This window comes from Doryrhamphus excisus, chromosome 1 (assembly GCF_030265055.1).
Source record: "Doryrhamphus excisus isolate RoL2022-K1 chromosome 1, RoL_Dexc_1.0, whole genome shotgun sequence".
Classification (NCBI taxonomy): domain Eukaryota; kingdom Metazoa; phylum Chordata; class Actinopteri; order Syngnathiformes; family Syngnathidae; genus Doryrhamphus; species Doryrhamphus excisus.
Window position 1 is genome coordinate 43,080,979 of NC_080466.1, and position 19,806 is coordinate 43,100,784.

A 19,806-nucleotide genomic window follows, 5' to 3' on the forward strand; every position below is an offset into this window, starting at 1 on the left:
GAAAAAGAGTCTGAACTTTATGAGGCTAAAGGCTTAAATTTCTGAGAAAAAAAGTCAGAATTTTATGAGGATAAAGGCATAAATTTATGAGAAAAAAAGTCTGAATTTTGTGAGGATAAAGGCATAAATTTATGAGAAAAAAGTCCGAATTTTATGAGGATAAAGGTGAAAATTTATGAGAAAAAAAAGTCTGACTATTAATCATAAAATTACAACTTTAACTTTTCTCGAAATATTAGATTTTTTTTTCCAAAATGTCTGTATTATGTGACTTAATTTGTCATACCAAATACTATTTATTTATTGTTTTGTGTGTTTGTTTCTCCATCAAAATAATAATTCGGCCCCATGAATATTGCCATTTCTACTCACTGTGTCTGAATCAGGGGTATCCAAAATGTGTTCATTTTTTTTTCATTTTTCTTTTCTGTGATATACTGTATATTAATGTGATATATATTAAGATAATTAGACTAATTTGCAACTAATTTCACATATGATTGCCTTTCACTGTTTGCATTGCATTTCATTTATCACGTGTCTTCCAAACTGCTAGAACAATAAAACACATCTGATGTCTCCTGCTCCACTTTCTGTGTGTAAACACATAAAAAGCTTTGTACAGGATGTCCTGACAAGGTGGAGCGTGGTGCTACACGAGACTCTGCTGCCTTGGGTGGGGATTAGGAGTGGGGGCGTGTCGATTTAATATCGACACTGTCGATAACACGGTTTGTATCGGTATCGGACTGAGAACAGCGTGAGGTGGTGGATGTTTTTATGATGTCTTTAGTGCTTATTTTTACATATATGTTTCCTTTTGTTGATGTTTGACTGTTGATATTTCTATAGGACAATTTTATCTACTGACTTTATAATAATTGCATTATTTTGTTGAGATTGTGCATTTTGTTTGTTTACTTTAACATATTTGCTTAAAATCCTCAATAAAACTTCCCCGGCATGTACTTGGTATCACAGCGATATAATCACTTTCCGTATCGCCCCCCGCTCAGGCGCAAGCTGGGCGGCGCCTAGTCAGTGTGTGCGCGTGTGCGCGCGTGTCACGGGAAGCAGCAGCAGCAGCAGCAGAGAGAGGGGCGGGGCGAGGCTTGAAAGCGCCGTCCAACACGTGAGCCTCATGTGACCGACCGCGGCTCACAGTGTGAGCTCGGAGCCGAGGACGTGCCCGGAGTCACATGACTCGCTCCACACGTAGGCACCGACTCACCCGCCCATCACGCGCACACACGCGCACACACGCGCACACTCTGCCGTCCACGGAAGCGCCCCGCTCATAACAGTCCGCTCCTCAGGGTGACAACACGCTTTGGTGTCCGCGGCTCTCGGGGGATTTTGCGAATTTGCAGTCGAAGGCGGAGATACGGACGTGGTTATTTTTTTTGTGTGTCCGATTCTCTTCACTGTAAAGTGCGACGACAGACAACACGTGGATCGTTTTTGTTATTGAGACATATTTCCGAGTTATTGAAGTTTTGCATCAATATGGAGGGGATTACAAGGGCACAGCCGCCGCCATGCGTGGATATGACTGACATGCAAGGGTGAGTTTTATTCCATTATTATTTTTTAAATATTTTTTTTAATATTACCCAAACTAATTTCAATCAATCATTTTTCCCAAAGAATGGATTTCCCAATGTACGTGTATAAATCCAGAAGGGGTATGAAACGTGGGGATGACAATAAGGTACATTTCTAAATTTCTAAATACCACAATATGTATTTAGAAATGAAGTCATTCATCCATATCAACTTGGTGTCAATCATCTTCAGGAGACTTACAAGTTGCCTCATCGATTAATCGAAAAAAAAAGACGGGACAGGATCAACGAATGCATCGCACAACTGAAAGATTTGTTACCGGAGCACCTGAAGCTCACAGTGAGTATTTCTCTATCGCTCTATTCATTTTTTTTCAACCATTTCTTTAAAAAATAATAATAATAATTACCACCTGAAGCTCACAGTGAGTATTTCTCTATTGCTCTATTCATTTTTTTTCAACCATTTCTTAAAAAAATAATAATAATTTAACAGTCCTAATATCAGGCACGGAATCCGAATGGGTGTTTGAGGCCGGTCCTCGTGTTTAGCTGCAGAACGGCGTTACATAAGCGAGATCAACATTCTTATCCAAGGTCTTCCTGTTTTAGACGCTGGGTCATTTGGAGAAAGCCGTGGTGCTGGAGCTCACCCTCAAACACGTCAAAGCCTTGAATGCCCTGCTGGAGCAGCAGCAGCAGAAGATCATGGAGCTGCAGAACAACCTGCAGATCGGTAAGTGTAGTAGTGGGATGCCTCCAAAAACTTGGAACTGGGATTCCCTCAAGTCTGGATGTCTGGACTTTTAGGGACACCCTGTATGACGCTGTTGTTTAACATTTTATATTTATACTTTCTGTTTACTTTGTTCGGTACAACTTCACATGTGACTAAAATCACCTAAAATCCTATCGGAACAACATTTTACTGTAAACATGTACTGTACTTCTTATTTCAAATATTCAATGTGGTGAAATACTACTTCCAATGAACCAACTACTGCGTCCCATCACCCTTAAACAAGCCTAAAGAAAGTTGAATGTAAGGTAATTGAAGTATATTGATGGCAGTGTTGGCTTACCAATCCCGCCCCCGGTTTCCTTATGTCACCAAACAGCCTTTGATTGGTTGACGGCTTTTTTCCACCAATAGCAAAGTTTCATTGAATGTTTGCTTTTGGTTTCAAATATTATTGATCATAACTAAAGATGTTCTCCGTTTGACCAGGTGACCATGGCGACAGCGCGGAGACCAGCGAGCAGATGTTCCGTTCAGGTTTCCACTTATGCGCAAAAGAGGTCCTCCACTATCTGGATTGCCAAGACCGCAGTCGGGACCTGACGCCTTCCAACATCATCAGCCACATCCACAAGGTCGCTTCTGAGGTACTTCACCAGCAAGCGAAGGACCACCAGTCCTTTCCTCAGAACTCGGAGAAACTCAAGCAGCATGCAGACCAGACCCCGAGATCCACCGAGGTCCCGGCTAAGAACTGCGTTCCCGTAATTCAAAGGACTTACCCCAATGGGATGGGCGAGCAGAGCGGCAGCGACACAGACACCGACAGCGGCTACGGCGGCGAACACGACAAACGTGACCCAAAAGCCCGATGGTCAGACAGCCACAGGAAGGACGGGGACCCCAAACACGCCCCCGCGTCTGAGAGGACAGCCGACGGCGTCAAACACGAAGGCGACGAGCCTCGGGCCAAGAGGTCCAGGTCTGACTCTGAGGATGAAAACCTCTCCGCCCCCACATCCGCCAGCCCCGGCAGCTACATGGCAGCCTTCTCCCCCAACCGGCCCCCGCTTTGCCTCCCGTTTTATCTCATCCCTCCGGCGGCCGCGGCGGCAGCGGCGTACCTCCCCATGCTGGAGAAGTGCTGGTACCCGGGGGGGATGCCGGTCATGTACCCGGGCGTGAGCGGCTCCCCGGAGACGTGTCACATCCCCATGGACAAAACTTTAAAACAGACCCCCCCTTTAAATTTAGAAACCAAAGAGTAAAAGACATTTTTGTTGGGTCACGCCCCCCCCTGAATGTCACCGCAGATGGAAGACGGGCTTCTTTGTGCTCCTCACACGGCGAAAGGTGGCTCTGGAACACTGTGAAACTGTCCCCATGAGTTCTGTAGCAGAGACCACTTTGTGTTGAATGTCGGAGGTAAACCCAGAATGTAAGGGACCTACAAGCCCCCCCGCCTGATAAGAAAAAATCTATATTTTCCACCCATCTATTTGCACACACACGAGTCTATAATGAATGTAAGGATTAAACCAACGCCCACGTCTAGTAGATGCTGCTTGGATTCATACGTAGATCTGTGAATGAGGGATCTACTGATCCAGTTTTTGTGTCTTTTGTAATTAAAAAAAAAAAATAGAATTTCGTGTAGAACACACGTGATATCTCCACCCATCCTGCGGCCATCTTGGAGAGAAATAAGAAAACAAGTTGGCAAATACTTCAGGGCGTTGTCGTTGTTGGAGGTGTGGCACCGATGTCTGCACACTTCCATCATGTCATTGTGACTTTCGATGTGTTTTTCCTCCCGTCGTAGTCAACGGTAACGGTCATGTTACTTATTTTATCGATGCTACTCGTACATCTCTATTTTTGATACGTGACCTAATGAGTGTATTCGCTACCAGCGCTGGGTGGCGCTAGTCATGTGCTGTATGCCAAGAGTGTACATAGAGCTTTCTTTTCCACCCTCAAATTCCACATCCAGATCCAGATCTGATCCAGATCGGATCTCCGCTCATGTTGCCTTTTTACTTATTTAGTGCACACACTGAGGGACGGGTTTTTGGACGTGCTTTTGCTTTATGTGTCCGTGGCGGAGAGAGTGAATGTCAACGTTGAAAACAAAAACAATAGTTATATATATATATATATATATATATGTATATATATATAGAAAGAGGTACTTGGGGATTTTTATTTTCAAATGTAACATGTTTGATGTCGGTATTTTGTAAAGTATTATTAAAGTATTAATAAAGCTTTTTTTTTTCCAGTCTCCTGGAATCCGCCGCCTGTTTGGTGTACGTGTCGCAGCCAGCCATCCTGACAGCTCTCCATAACAACACGTGCTTACATAAGACTTACATAACCCATAAAGCAGTCGAGCGGCTGTAAATCAGTCTTAGATTACAAGCTGTAAACATCTCTGATTCTGAAAGATGTCGAAGAGAGTGTTTATGGAGGTCTTGGCACAAAAGTGCAATCTATAAATGTGCAATCTTACTACTTCTTGTTTGTTTTGAAGTGAGGATTAATATCCAGAAAGCGCCGTTATTGTTTGCATCTTTTGTGGTATCGGTCATAGTATGGTTTTTATTTCCAAGTTTTATTTGAAGTACATTTCATGCTTACAATTACATAATTCTACATGTCCGAAAAGAAGTAGGAAGAAGCAGATGTTGTTTGTTCACTTCCCGTGTTCAACAAGTGTCAGTGTACCACTTTTTAATAGTAAAAAGGGATAAACTATGCTTAATAGTCATATTAATGGAGTTTGGGGATAGATTTGACAATAATTTAAATAAATAAGGAGTGAATATGACAGAATATTTTGGTCATAAATAGCTGATAAATATTCCTTAGTTGAATCAGAATCAGGATAGTGATAGCACTGTGGCTAAGCATTCCTCTTATACTTAAACAATAACTGAACTATAAATAGTTAAACTATAGAAAGTATTTTTGTACTGTTTCTGGAAATGTCTCCTAATGTACAATATGAGTGACTTTTACTCAATCTGTTCCTTATTTAAATACCATATACTGATATGCTAAAGGTTTTTTTTAACATTGTGGGTGTTGTTAATAAATTGTAACGTATTGTGAACTGTACATGAAATATTACCAGTATGATATATTGCATAATTTTTTCCCTCCAGTTACTAGCAGTTTCTTTCCAGCTAAAAAATGACACTTCAGCACCCCCCAGCGGCATTACAGTGCATCGCTCACTATTTCACGGTATCTGCGCAGTTTTGTCTTTACATAACATCTGACGTAAGCAAGATAACCTTCACAGCTCACCGAGATTACGCACCTTCACTGGTTTCCTATCAGAAAGTCCCTTCTAGAGAAATGTTTTTTTGTGGTTTCGGGCCTAATGGGGAAACCCTGATGGCTAAGTCTGAAACACTGCAGCATGTGTTAGCGAGGCTGCATTAGAAAGTGTCATGAGATGAAATGTGGCTTCTTAGAAGTCTCCATAATGTCTGGGATGCTTGTGGAACATGGTCAGTCAGATTATGGTGCTCTTAGCATGTATGATTTGATGTGGTTACAGATAAGTAAATATCTCCAGATAAGACGCACAGTGTTTGGTAACTGCGAAGAGATATGCGGAAACACGTGGTTTATTTCGGCTGTTCACTTGAGTTTATTGCTCCACTTCCGCAACACCAAAGAAGGACTTGAAAGTACGGTGGCCCAGAAAGGTAAAAATGGCTTGTTTAACACAACAAAGTGGATAACAATTTCTACCGTCCCGACAGCCACACACAGTCAGACGCTGTTTTTGCAACTTTTTGCCAACTTTAACACGTCAAGTTCAAACTCGCGAAGACTTTTATCGACTTTTAGACGCTATGGAGCAGCCACACACACACCGTAGACACTTCCGCGTTACCTCGTGACACACTCTCTGAGGTGCATTCAGGAACACCGGAATTGTGATGATCAGCATTACGGCACACGATAACATTGTGTCAAGCTTTCAAGATATCAGTCACCACAATACTTTATACGCACCCATTAATAAATCTTGATAAAAAATCGTCTATGTCACGTTTATGTGTGATGTTCAAACAACCCAAACCCAACAAGTTCTTCCAAAAAGTGTCGTATCTTCAAAGCTAAAGCTAACATTATTAATCAATTCTGGGTTACGTTCACAATATAGTTTGGCATGCCTGGGATTCTCAATGCTTCCTTTAATTGTGAAAAACCCAAAGCGGAAGTATTGTTTTTTCTTCTTTCCCGGATCCTACACTCAACAGACGGGGTTTTTTTTTTACGTATTTGACTGCAGCAGAAAGTCAAATGGTGTTGATCGGTGCTGGTCATGATGGTCGTCCATGCTGCTCTGCTGTTCCTCGGACTGCTGGTGTCCTGCGGTTCGGACTTCGCTCCTCCCACAATTAGCATAAATTTGGACGATCCTGCAAGACTGAGATGGGAGCCAATTTTGACTGTTTTTGACACAGAATATCTGAAGAGAGCAGCTGCAGAGGTCATAGAGTGAGTGGCAGAGAAATTACATTAAAAGTCAATTATTGTAAAACAAAGTTGTACAGTAATAACAATGTTTCTAATTCCTTTATTTTTTTCAGCTCATCAATTCCGAAATGGCTTCACTATGTTCTCAAACCTTTTGTAAAGAGCGCCGAAATGTTCTTTCTTCCTGAGCCGTACGGCGAGGAGCTGCGTGGGTTGGCAACCCACTTTGACGGAAGCCTCTCTGACATCATCATGCTCAACTTCGCCTACGAAGTATCCGCGTATGTATGCTTCTCATTCTACAGTACTTCCGCAATATGTGTATGTATCCTCTGTCAAATGTAAAGTATCTATTTTGCATTTTGCAGATATTGCACAAGTATTGTTGCTCAGGACGCAGACGGGAATCTGTTCCATGGCAGGAATCTGGACTACCCACACGCTCCAATTCTGAGGAATCTAACTATCAATGTAAACTTTCTGAAGGACGGAAAGGTACGGCATATGTCAATGTCACATTTATTATTGGTAGTTTCATCATTGGTTCTATGGTTGTCCCAATTTTCCAGGTCCATTCCGTAATAGTATGACAAGTATCCATATTGGTATAAATGCAACATTATTAGCCACGTATACATGGACCCAAATATTCCAGTTGCATTCGGTTTATTTGCTCAAAGGGAAAGAATGTAACCTTTGCATACACCTCATTCCAACACAAAAGTGCCAATCCGAATGAATATATAATCGGATTCACGGGGGGTGGAATATTCCTCTCCCCAATCCGATTGAGGTATCTTGTAGCCGCTCAAACGGAAAGTTGTTCTTCTTCTGTTATTTATTGGTGGTTGGCAAGCAGATAAGACGTAACATGCAGCTGGAGACGTTCTTCACTTTTAAAAATGGAGGCGAGGAATCGGCACTGGACTGCTGCGGAAAGTTTGTTTTTTTATTCCAAACTCATTTCAAGACTGGACGAACGAAAAACCGGCGATACGGAGTTATTCCAACAAATGAAAGAAAAACTCGGGGAAGCCGGTATCATGTGATGTTGATGTTTACGTTTTACTGGGCATGCCCCATTGACTATTCTGTTTGATTATAGCGGCGCATGTAGACAACCGATTGGAATATTCCTTTCCATGGATACCATTGTTTTCGGAAAGGTCATTCGGAAAGATTCCATTCGGAAAGATAAAAACTCCTCATGTAAACGTGGCTACTGGACCCTTGCAGGTGGCATACAGTGGAACTTCCTTTGCTGGCTATGTGGGTCTGTGGACTGGCCAAAGTCCGTACAAGTTCACTGTCTCTGGAGACCAGCGAGGTAAGACCCCATCTCTCCCGTAAGTCGCCGCGTTTGTCGTTAAGTGCTGCCAACATGTCACGATGATGTTTCTTTCCGTCTGTGACCAGGCAAGGAACACTGGTGGAACTTCTGGAAGAATGTGGTGTCAGCTTTCCTGTTAGGGAGAAGCCCTGTCAGCTGGCTGATGAGGGAGGTGCGGTGAAGAACGTAACCACGTAATGACGCAAACCCATCCTGCTCAAAATATCATTGTTGCCGTGGCAACTCTTTCCGCAGACTCTGGAAGAGGCGGAAAACTTTCAAGACGCTGTCGTGCGTCTTGCGAAAACCCCCATCATCACAGGGGTCTATTACATTGTGGGCGGGGCACGGGCAGGGGAAGGCGTCGTCATCACCAGAGATCGAGGCGGCCCTGCAGATATCTGGCCTTTGGATCCAGTGAACGGCCAGTTAGTAGAACATCAGCTGACCACAGTCTTTGTGAGGTGCTGATACTAACTGAATTTTTATTTTTCTTTAGATGGTTCAGAGTGGAGACCAACTTTGATCACTGGCTTCCCCCCCCTGCCAAGGATCATCGTAGGTAGGCTGGCTCGTGATGAATACTGCAGGAACATGGCTGATACCCAGCATGCATCGTGTTAGTTAATAGCAACATACTTTTTTCTCGCTAATTCCTAGAGAAGCAGCTAACAAAGCAATGAACGCTACGGGTCAAGCTTTTATCAACATGCATACGCTTTATCAGGCAAGTCAGGACAAATCAAAATACAGTCATCCCTCGTTTATCATGGTTGATTGGTCCCAGCCATGATGAGCGAATTTCCACCAAGTAGGAGTCCTTCTTTATTTTTTTTGTAGTTACGGCGTCCAAAAACGATTTTCTAAATACAGTTTTCAACATTATTAGAGCCCTCTAGACATGAAATAACACCAATATAGTCACCTTTATATTTGTATTACCAAATAAAGTAGATACAATCTGAGAAAATAAGACATTTAAGACAAAATTATAACTCGTGGGGCTGCACGGCGGTCGAGTGGTTAGCACACAGACCTCACAGCTAGGAGACCAGGGTTCAATTCCACCCTCGGCCATCTCTGTGTGGAGTTTGCATGTTCTCCCCGTGCATGCGTGGGTTTTCTCCGGGTATTCCGGTTTCCTCCCACATTCCAAAAACATGCTAGGTTAATTAGCGACTCCAAATTGTCCATAGGTATGAATGTGAGTGTGAATGGTTGTTTGTCTATATGTGCCCTGTGATTGGCGGGCCACCAGTCCAGGGTGTACCCCGCCTCTCGCCCAAAGACAGCGGTAGAAAATGAATGAATGAATGAATATAACTCGTGCTAGTGTGTTGCAGTAAATGTGTTCCATGTGGAGGACAGGAAGTGACGTTGGGGGTTCCGTGAGTTTTAGCTTGTCGAGGGTTACGGCCACAACAATAGTTCTTGTTAGTAATTGTAATTGATATGATAATTATTAACAATGTCCGATATTGTAACACTGAATTTCCGATACTGATATCAGCCGATCCCGGTACCGATATGTGTAACATGACACATATGTTTTTGAATACAGAATTAATGTGTTTGGAAAAAACGTGATAGAATGAAGCCGCAAAATTCGAACCGTGATGTGGCGAGGGACGACTGTACTCATGAAACCAAGACCAATTTCTGGAGTGATGTTGCATTTATAACGTGTAAAATTGCATCTCCCCAGGTTTTGTCGCTGGATCCAGTGTGTAATCAGTAAGGAAAACATTTGACCATTATATTTTCATCTTTGTGGCAATGTATAGTAGTATCTCATGATACTTCATGTTGCTGGGATACTGAATACCAACATTAGTTCCCTTTGCAACACGTCCGTATCTCTTTTTTTAACGGCATTTAACAGCAGTGCTTTATTTCCCCTTTTTTCCAAATCCTTCCTGATAATAATAAAATGACTGTGTGCAGTATTTGTGGTCTTAACTGAACTGAACTTCAACAGTTCTTGTGAGTGTTGCCTTTGTAAAGCTGCAAATCCTTATTTTTCTTAACATCCTTCCCATCATTTCACAGGATAACAGTTTTTACGACAACAATGAGTGCAGCAACACCTGAGAAGTATACCACCTTTGTCAGGCCGCAGGTACAGTAAACGCAGCAAATGATGATAGACCATCCACTAAATTAATTTCTTTTTTGTTTTTCAAGGGCTGTCATGAGACTATCTGGCCGGAAGTGCCTCAAGTGATCAACAAATATTGGAGCTCATTCTAAAATTTGAAGTATGCATCCTATGTGGACACGTGTCCTATATACATAAGTATGTATATGGCAATTTGAATAACATTTACTCTAACATCAATGTGTATGTACTCTCTCGTACATATAGCAATCTTCAAATGTGCCTTTTTATTCAATATGATAAACTTGTGTCAACAGCTAAGATAATTTCCTTCATCTTGGTTAAACAAGTTTAAATGGTTGACACGGAAATACACCTGCAAGCAACAAAAACTTCCAAACTTCCGTGCCTTTGTGCTCTTACTTGAAAAAAATTATTAAACAGGGCTGTACTTTGTAATTATCATGTGATATTATTCTTAAAACCACAAAGAAAACGTCCAACACAATGATAAACAGTATTAATTTGATTCTACACCCCATTATTGCATGAATCCACAACACTGCATTAACTATAGTCATAGTAATGTATTGAATGTGTTGTTAACATGAACGCATGCTAACAAAAAATGCCTTTTAGCGAGTGCAGTTGTTTTGAAGTGATTTTTGTTAAAATAGCACCTCAAAATGACAAACCTCATAAAACTGCTATCACAAACAACAAGAGTTTAGAAAATGACGATTTTCGAGTACAACCTGAACGCAACTACACATCACATGACGTGATAGAGCCGCTCACTACTTCCGGTGTGGATTGCTAAGCTACCACACCAGACCAGACACCGCAGCGATTTTGACGGGTGTGTCATCCAAGATGCTGGCCCTCATAAACAGGCTTTTGGACTGGTTCAGGTCCCTCTTCTGGAAGGAAGAGATGGAACTCACGCTGGTTGGACTTCAGTACTCCGGAAAGACGACATTTGTCAATGTGATCGCTGTAAGTTGCTAGCAGACATACTCTGCCAGTGCGGGCCCAGAGGCTGCCTGCCAAGTGTTACGAGCTTTTGAAACATGACTGTTGATGTTTTGGAAAGACTCGCACCTTATTTCCGTAAACACCGGTAAAATAAGGACTCGACGGAAGATAGAGCGTACATGGGCTTCCACTCGTGTGTTTTTTTGTGTCAGGAATGACGGGAAGTTTACAGTGTGACTGGGCGCTTATTATAGCAGTCACGTGGACGGAAGTGCCGGCGTGTTGTCATAAACTCATGTCAACATCATCCAGCATGACAAGGTCGTTTACTGTAGATCTGCCCAAATGTATTAGCATAGTCTTCTTGTATTGAATAATTAGCATGAAATTATTATCTTGGATGGAAGCAATAGGTTATTATGAAATACCGCTCTGTTTGTTTTGCCCGCAATGTGCTAGTGCTAGTGCTAAGTGAATAATTTTCTACTGTTTTGAGAGAAACATTTTAGAAAACCTTTTTGTAAAACAAACTGAACTTGGTTACCATTATTTATACATTCCTGTGTTCGTCTTGCACACTGGAAAGGGTGTTGCAAAGGAGGAAGTCTCATCATGAGACCAGTAGTTGTCACTGTCCATTTTAATAGGAACAGATCCTTTCACATGAAGACCTACTCAAGTCACAACATTCACAATAATCCCCAACTGTAACCCAAACAATGTATAACACCTGGTAAAGTGCAGCAATACACGATAGCCCGTATAGACATTGACAATACACACAAATGTTTGTATCATTTTAACATGTACTATTTGTACTAAATACAAACCAGTTTTCTTTGTTTTGCTTTTACAGTCAGGCCAGTTCAGTGAAGACATGATACCCACAGTTGGATTCAATATGCGAAAGGTCACAAAAGGCAACGTGACAATAAAGGTAGGCATGTTGCTGGATTTGTTTATGTTGCAAACTCGGATAGCTGAATGTGTTGTGTTCCTTAGAGCGCTGTTATCATGTGACAGCCCGATTCCTGGTGTATCAAGTTCGAATTGATGCGTTGTTGTTCCTAAATGATCTGTGAATAAATGATTTCTCTTGTCAGATTTGGGATATAGGTGGACAGCCCCGATTCCGAAGCATGTGGGAACGCTACTGTCGGGGAGTCAATGCTATTGTGTAAGTCTGTGGAAGCTGTATGTGAGTAAACTTGAAAAGGAAAAAAACAACAACAACAGAGTGCCTTTTGATTTGAAATGAAAAAAAAACAGTACTTTCTTTTCCCATTATTTAATTGATTAGCTGCGTTTTATGTGGGTATTAACATGGTTTTAAATGATGACGCATCATTGCTGTGAATCAGCATTTCTATCCCTTTAAGGCACCAAACAGTTCCCTTGCTCCAATTATGATTTGAATGAAAAGTGCAAATATGCTCAGTATTTGAAGTAGACATTGTCTCAGTAAGGCTTGTTGTATGTGCAGCTAAATGTTGGAAAGTGACACACGGAGGACTTTCACTTCTCTTTTATTGGCCGCTTTTCTGTCTCATGACAAAATGGGAATCAAATCCCATGACACATTGGACTGAAACACAATTCCAGAACTGTAAGGCAATACAGGATAGCTGGGTGTGTTATTTTTTTTTTAATCATCGTGTAAAATATATGACATGTTTCCCCTTTTTGGGGTGGTTTGCTAAGTCAGACATGACATTTTGACCCAAATCTTTTGGTCACGTCATTTATATAATACACTTTACCTTCCTCAGTTACATGGTGGATGCAGCAGATCGAGATAAGATCGAAGCGTCCAGAAATGAACTACATAACCTGTTGGACAAACCGCAGCTACAAGGAATTCCAGTAAGTCACCATTCCTGTTTTTTGTTTAATATTGAATATTTACAGAGAAGTGCAGCCAGGGGTGGTCATTTGGTTAAGATCATATGGTTAAGATGCTTGGACAATGCTTACTAATGTAAACACACAGCAATGAGAGTCACATCACTTTCTGGTTACACTGCATTCACATTTACACGTTGCATTTTTTTGGTAATGTGAAACACCAACGTCAAAGATTGGATTTGACCAAAAAAAAAAACAACACCCGAATTGGGGTCATACAGTGTGATGGTAGCCGTAAATGATCATTTAGAAAACTAACTAGGACTGCATAAAGGATATTCACTCCACATATAAGCAGTGTATTTCAGCAAAAAAGGGGGCTAAAATGCGATGTTTCCTACACGATGGTAATCTATCTGGAGTGGGGCCACAATATGTTTTTATATAATTTGCCATAATGCAAAACTCCGGCCAGAGTGGAGATTTTCAAATCCTTTGACTCCATGTTTGTGTGTGGACGGGTAAAGCTGAGTTTATGTGAAACCTTATCTCATGTTTTTAAACCTTGTTTAACAATAGAACATGAACTGGTTTCATTTTGTGTAGCAGGCGACCCATGTGAACAGTGATTTAAAAAAAAAAAGTGTGACCAAGTCAGTGTTTTAAGAAGCAGAGTGTACAAAGTTGGAATAGGTAGCTAGTCTCATTATAATATTTGTAAGCAAGGGCGAACAGGTAGCGCCAAATTATAAAAACAAAATAACTAAAATCTATCTGTGGCGGTCCAAGTTTAATTGTGGCGGCCGCCACAGATAAATGAATATTTTGGGAAACACTTGTGATTGCGATACAAGTTGTGTGTTTGAACTTAATCAGCCTTGCGATGTTATCGTTTTTCAGGTTCTAGTGCTGGGAAACAAACGGGACCTCGCCACCGCACTTGATGAGAAGCAGCTCATTGAAAAGATGTGAGACCCCCCCCCCCCCCCCCCTTCACGCATCACCTAATAACATCATACTTTGGTGGCTTTGTTAGCAAATGTCAATGATATAGATGAAGTCCAGCCATGGTGAAGGACTAGGAACCCCCTGAAGGTCCTCCAGACAGGAGTATTCTGCTAAATGTGTTTAACCATAATATATTGTAGCTCACCTGTAAGGTAACGATAGCAGCGTTTCTTACCGTATATTAACTGTTTTCCCGTACCAGGAACCTGTCTGCCATCCAGGATCGAGAGATCTGCTGCTACTCTGTCTCCTGCAAAGAGAAGGACAACATAGGTAACCGTCAGATGACTTTAACCGCACCGTGGCAGCAAGTACAACAGCACTGGAAGGTAACAAATGTTCTTCTGGCAGATATCACGCTGCAGTGGCTCATCCAGCATTCAAAGTCGAGGAGAAGCTGAAACACTCTTGGGTCCTCCACGGTCATTCCTTCCACTGCCTCTGTGAAGTTCTTCAACCTTCTCTGCTCTCTCTTGTCTCCTCCTGCGCAGCGCCAGCCACCACCGTTGTGTTCCCGTAGAATCTGTACAGCAATGCTTGTCTTTGGGATGCTGAAGTGTGTCCGTGCTAGAAGGCGGATCGTTCACGCCTTAGCGTCCGTCCTCGTGGACCGGCTCGAATGACAATACAGTGGACTCTTCTCATGTTTCCCGTAGTAATCCCACAATGATCACAAGCGTTGTTAGGTGTTTACACGACAAAGTGCCATTGTGGTTTTTGTTTGCCAACGGTCGCTACAGCTAATGCCTTCGATCACAATGAACTCTTCCGCACTAGAACCTGCATTTTATTTGGCAGTATGCATGGGATTACCTAATTTATTCTGCGTATTGAAGGAAATTTTACACGCCGGGGAGGAAGTAGGAAGAATGTAGAACGATGAGACGTTGTTGCCGAGTCTGAGGCAGAAATGGGCCAGCAGACTTTTAAGTGCCTTTTGGCCGAGGGAGAGCGCCAATCATTGCCCAAAGTACTCTATTAGGGAATGGCTCCCACCCCTTGATGACACAGTCGCACTCTCCCGCTGTTTGATGCTCACTTCCTGACCTCAGTGGGTAGGAGGGTACAACGCTAACGCGGCACGATGCGAGCCCATTGAGAAAATGTTACATTTTGATGGGGGATTCGAACACCCGCATCCTCTCTTTCATAAGCCTCAACTCCTGTCACTGACGACTTATTGATTGACATGAACTTCATGTTCTCTCACTGCTTTTATCAATGTGATAAATGCATGCGGATCTCCTCCATGATTTGCACATCTGAAATAACACTCTTGCGTACACGGCCATCTTGGTTTCTCGTACACCTCACATTGTCCTCGTGTGTCTGTCGGCGATGAGCGGAGTCCTAATTAGCAACTGTCGGCACCACAGCAGCAGCGAGGGGCTGTAAAACCGAATGACGGGGGGTTAAAGTAGGTGTAAAAACAACTTTTGTTGACTTGTCATATTATTTTATTATCGCTATTCTATACTTGCAATTTGTACGTGCATGTGCTAAGAATTCACATTCAATTGTAGACTTTGTAAATAAGAAGTTAGCATTTTTATTCCAGCAAATGCTCCTCTAGATGTCATGCATTCTTTCCATGTGATTGCTAATAAATTAGGTTTTATTTGTAAAAGGGTTTCCAGGGGGTTGCTGAGTGAAATTGCATGTTAAAGGTTTGGCCACTAGGTGGAAGTAGAGGGCTTTGGATGCCTGGACTCTGCAGCGCATTTACAAATGTTTTGTTATGTTGCAGGACTGCATTATCAAGCCTGAGGAGGGTTTGTATTGACATCTGCATGAAGCCCAAATAACATTTTGATTGATTTATGGAGTTGAAACCAGTAGAAAGTACTAAAAAAAAAATGCCGGACTCCTGAGGGATGTTTATCCCATTCGTCCATTTTTTTCAGTCTTGTGACGCAGGTTGCGCCTTAAACTTTTGTCGGGTCGTCCTCCATCTTGGCAGTTCATTCAACTTATCTTGGGCTTGGCTTGTTGTTGTCCAGCTGGTGCTACTAGATGTTCCTTTTTATGGAAGGACGGCAGTGACAAGCACCATCCCTACCCCTTCAGGATGAAGGGGTACTGCAGGTACTGCCAGTTCTGCCATGGGCCTGCCAGTTCCCATGATCCAACTCAGGCTGTGAGAAGCAGACTCATGTTTCTGTCCTGTAGATCAGGAAATCTGAAAATTCTGTGATTTGCACCTAAAAACGATTGAAATCGTACAAAAAAAAATCATAATACAGTTGAGACAAATATCAATATTTTGATCCATCCGTCTTCCAACGCTTATCCAAAGACTGCTTCTGGGGGCGGCAGCCTATCCAGGAAAGCCCAGATGTCCCTCATAGTCATTTAGTTAAATTTAACAATGAGCTCATGACTGACAATAACATTTCCATAAATATAACATGCTTCCAAAGAGTGGGGGTGTTCTGCGGGGGTTTATTGGGGTGTCAATAAAATGAACCACGTTCTCGCCACCGCGACCACAAAAAGGCTTATGGGTAGAAGCGGTCCAGCTGTTTCTGCAACACCACCTTAATTAATCTCATTTCTTAAACGCGGCATTTAACCAACAGCTGCTGCCATTTGTTGCCGTTGTGGACGGATGGAGGTGTTTGCTGAGGAGTTCCATAGGTTCAACGCCTGCGCTTTGCTGTCGCAGTGACCACATTAAGACGTGGTTACAGACCCGCCGTGAGGGTTTATGTGGAGAACGGGTCATGAAGTGACCTCAAGAGTGTGACATACCATTCATGTAGCTACACTCTATTAGCGATGTGCTCTTTAGGTAATGCATGTTTCACACCCTTAACCTGCCACATCTGCACTATTTGCACTCGTTTTTCTGGGTCAACTGGCAACATTTAACCTGACACTGTAGAAATTTAGTATCCTCTATGGGCACTTAATTTGTGTGGGGAGCGAATGGTAACTGAGACGTCCATAAAAATATCCTACGATACGTCAATATTGTATTGATACAGTAAACCTCGGATATATCGGATTCAATTGTTCCCACTGGTTTTGTCCGATATAAGCGAAATCCGTTATATGCGTATACCGCAAAATGTCCGTTTTACGCATATATCGGATTTATATCCGGTATATGTGTAAATCGGATTTTATCCATTATAAAAAGGCACTTCCTTGACTATGTTTCCAATGTACCTGGACGCGCAGGCAACGCTGCAAACGCTGCAAATGACGTCGTATAGCGGCCTGTCACGATTCGGCGAATCGGAGCGCCACGATGCGGCCATCCGATATATGCGAGGGAAATTTCATGGAAATGCATTGGAACGGGACTGGAGATTTTGTCCGAAATAGGTGAAATCCGTTATAAAAAATCCGATATATGCAATGAATTTTTATTGGAAATGCATTACAGAAAAAATGGTTCTTTTTTTATCTGTCCGTTGTGAGCGAATTTCCGATATATCCGAGTCCGATATATCCGAGGTTTACTGTAATTGCTTATCTTGTTGGTTTATTACAAGCCTCTGCAAATATCTTGAATGCAATGAAATTGTTCCTAAATCTATCTAAAAAAAAACAACTCAAAAATGTTGGTTGTTTCTATGGAAGGACAGCAGTGACAAGCACCTTTTAAGTCATGTACAGGCTGTGGAAAGTCATAATGTATCATAAATGTTGACATAAATGACATTATGTTATTGGCCACGTGCTGTAGGCTCATCTCGTGCACCTCTGCACAACCTCAGGTGAATTCGTGCTAGCAACCTACCTGTTACCACACACACAAACAACAAAGTCAAGTCAAGTTTGCTTTGTTTTGCACAATGCATTATATATTATCACGACCTCCTGAGGAAAAAAAACATTTTGTGCTTACAACTGTAAAAAAAAAAAGAAAAATCAATCTGCCGATGAGCTTTCCCAAGAAAAAGTCGTTTTATTTTGGGCAAACACGACTTTGTTGTCTTTTCTGTGGTCATGCAGAAAAGCTGCTGAGACTCCAGAATGCAATAATTCCATTTGCCGTCCGTGAGAGTAATCTTTCATGTACTTTCTTTTATCCAGTATCCTGCTGCCTTGTAAAAGCTTTCATACTCTCACCTCCCAGTCTCAGCCTCGACATGCACCCTCCTCCCCTCGGATTCCATTAAAAACCTTAACTTGGGCTTCCTGGGGCTGGGATCAAACAGGACGCTTCATGCCTTTTCTCAATGTTCCTCATATTTCCATATAGATTGACTATTTATCAGTCTGCATTTTAAACACACTAGTCCATTTTATTAATCCATGTTGGGTTTATGTACATAAAAAGGAAACGCTGATGTAGGAAGTGTAATTCTTTTAACGGAGCGATGCAAGGTGAATCGTAATGCGGGGGTGGAAGGAGTTAATATGGGACTTGCTGGCCACTTTCTAACCTTGAAGATGCTGAGGATCAGATGGATGAAAGTGACACAAGCAGCCGTCGACCGCACCTCGACAAGCGTCAACAAGTTCGATATTATTAACATTCGTCAGCAGGCTGACTGCAAAGGGAAAACACAGCTACTGTACAACATGACAGCTAGAATCACCTTCACTTGTTGCTTGCCTGCGGTTGGCGCTGAGTTTTGTCTTCAGGAAGCGAAGAACATATTTAAGGGTTGAATGACTATTGAAGAATACAGCAATGCCTTGCCAATTGGAGCTTCAAATTTCACGGCTTCACTCTAGCACTGGTTTTGAAAACTAAGTCAACTGTGCTTTTCATGGATGAATATGGCCTAAAAAAGTTTAAAAATATGAATATATACTTTTGTCTAATTTAAGCATTTTCAAGCTAAATGAACTGAAATACATTTTAAAGCATTCAGGAGACACAGTTAAAGATGTTGTGTAGTATTACTTACTAAATGAGTAAGTAGGTGTAGTAGCAGTAAGTAGTTATGTTACTGTAATGTTCAGTGTGACACACAAGCACTAGACTGTAGGTACTAGCTCTACCATGGACTACTGTTGCTCCTAACCCTAAATCTAAACCCTAGCCCTAACCCTAGCCCAAGCACAAACACAAGCACAAGCCCGAGCCCTAACCCTAGCCATAGCCCTAACCCTAGCACAAGCCCTAAACCCAGCCCTAACCCTAACCCTAGCCATAGCCTTAACCCTAGCACAAGCCCTAAACCCAGCCCTAACACTAGACCTAACCCTAGCCCTAACCCTCACGCTAACCCTAGCACAAGACCTAACCCTGACCCTAACACTAGCCCTAGCTCTAGCCCTAACCCTAGCCCAAGCACAAACACAAGCCCTAACCCTAACCATAGACCTAACCCTAGCACAAGCCCTAACCCTAACCATAGACCTAACCCTAGCACAAGCCCTAACCCTAACCCCAATCCTAGCCATAGCCCTAACCCTAGCCCAAACACAAGCACAAGCCCTAGCCCTAACCCTAGCACAAGCCCTAAACCCAGCCCTAACCCTAACCCTAACCCTAGCACAAGCCCTAAACCCAGCCCTAACCCTAGCCATAGCCTTAACCCTAGCACAAGCCCTAAACCCAGCCCTAACACTAGACCTAACCCTCACGCTAACCCTAGCACAAGACCTAACCCTGACCCTAACACTAGCCCTAGCTCTAGCCCTAACCCTAGCCCAAGCACAAACACAAGCCCTAACCCTAACCCTAACCATAGACCTAACCCTAGCACAAGCCCTAAACCCAGCCCTAACACTAGCCCTAACCCTAACCCTCACCCTAACCCTAGCACAAGTCCTAGCCCTG

The 19,806-nt window shown here is 42.5% G+C and overlaps 3 protein-coding genes across 3 annotated transcripts; all 3 read left to right on the forward strand.

Moving 5' to 3' along the window:
* Positions 1–1,209: 1,209 nt before the first annotated feature.
* Positions 1,210–4,588, forward strand: bhlhe40 (basic helix-loop-helix family, member e40). Its single transcript, XM_058055210.1, has 5 exons — positions 1,210–1,565; positions 1,648–1,711; positions 1,798–1,905; positions 2,178–2,301; positions 2,794–4,588. Exons 1-5 carry the CDS (start codon positions 1,507–1,509, stop codon positions 3,570–3,572), a joined length of 1,134 nt encoding a protein of 377 aa, XP_057911193.1. The 5' UTR covers positions 1,210–1,506; the 3' UTR covers positions 3,573–4,588.
* A 1,393-nt stretch (positions 4,589–5,981) lies between these two features.
* On the forward strand, positions 5,982–10,708 carry LOC131106408 (N-acylethanolamine-hydrolyzing acid amidase-like). The gene is made up of 12 exons (XM_058055468.1): positions 5,982–6,023; positions 6,617–6,825; positions 6,918–7,085; positions 7,173–7,299; positions 8,041–8,131; positions 8,221–8,306; positions 8,390–8,562; positions 8,634–8,696; positions 8,795–8,861; positions 9,840–9,868; positions 10,184–10,253; positions 10,319–10,708. The coding sequence occupies exons 2-12, from the start codon at positions 6,650–6,652 to the stop codon at positions 10,382–10,384; spliced, it is 1,116 nt and encodes a 371-aa protein (XP_057911451.1). The 5' UTR covers positions 5,982–6,023; positions 6,617–6,649; the 3' UTR covers positions 10,385–10,708.
* Positions 10,709–11,014: 306 nt separating this feature from the next.
* Positions 11,015–19,106, forward strand: arl8bb (ADP-ribosylation factor-like 8Bb). The gene is made up of 7 exons (XM_058056559.1): positions 11,015–11,228; positions 12,064–12,144; positions 12,311–12,384; positions 12,977–13,070; positions 13,953–14,020; positions 14,263–14,333; positions 14,412–19,106. Exons 1-7 carry the CDS (start codon positions 11,106–11,108, stop codon positions 14,459–14,461), a joined length of 561 nt encoding a protein of 186 aa, XP_057912542.1. The 5' UTR covers positions 11,015–11,105; the 3' UTR covers positions 14,462–19,106.
* The last annotated feature ends 700 nt before the right edge of the window (positions 19,107–19,806 follow it).

Excerpts from the sequence above, each read along its gene's own strand:
- LOC131106408 (XM_058055468.1), top strand. The coding sequence starts at position 6,650 with ATGATGGTCGTCCATGCTGCTCTGCTGTTCCTCGGACTGCTGGTGTCC. Across the intron at positions 7,300-8,040 it reads ACTTTCTGAAGGACGGAAAG|GTGGCATACAGTGGAACTTC; the intron begins GTACGGCATATG and ends GGACCCTTGCAG. Across the intron at positions 8,132-8,220 it reads TGTCTCTGGAGACCAGCGAG|GCAAGGAACACTGGTGGAAC; the intron begins GTAAGACCCCAT and ends GTCTGTGACCAG.
- bhlhe40 (XM_058055210.1), top strand. The coding sequence starts at position 1,507 with ATGGAGGGGATTACAAGGGCACAGCCGCCGCCATGCGTGGATATGACT. Across the intron at positions 1,566-1,647 it reads GATATGACTGACATGCAAGG|AATGGATTTCCCAATGTACG; the intron begins GTGAGTTTTATT and ends TTTTTCCCAAAG. Across the intron at positions 2,302-2,793 it reads GCAGAACAACCTGCAGATCG|GTGACCATGGCGACAGCGCG; the intron begins GTAAGTGTAGTA and ends CCGTTTGACCAG.
- arl8bb (XM_058056559.1), top strand. The coding sequence starts at position 11,106 with ATGCTGGCCCTCATAAACAGGCTTTTGGACTGGTTCAGGTCCCTCTTC. Across the intron at positions 12,145-12,310 it reads AAGGCAACGTGACAATAAAG|ATTTGGGATATAGGTGGACA; the intron begins GTAGGCATGTTG and ends TTCTCTTGTCAG. Across the intron at positions 14,021-14,262 it reads AAGCAGCTCATTGAAAAGAT|GAACCTGTCTGCCATCCAGG; the intron begins GTGAGACCCCCC and ends TTCCCGTACCAG.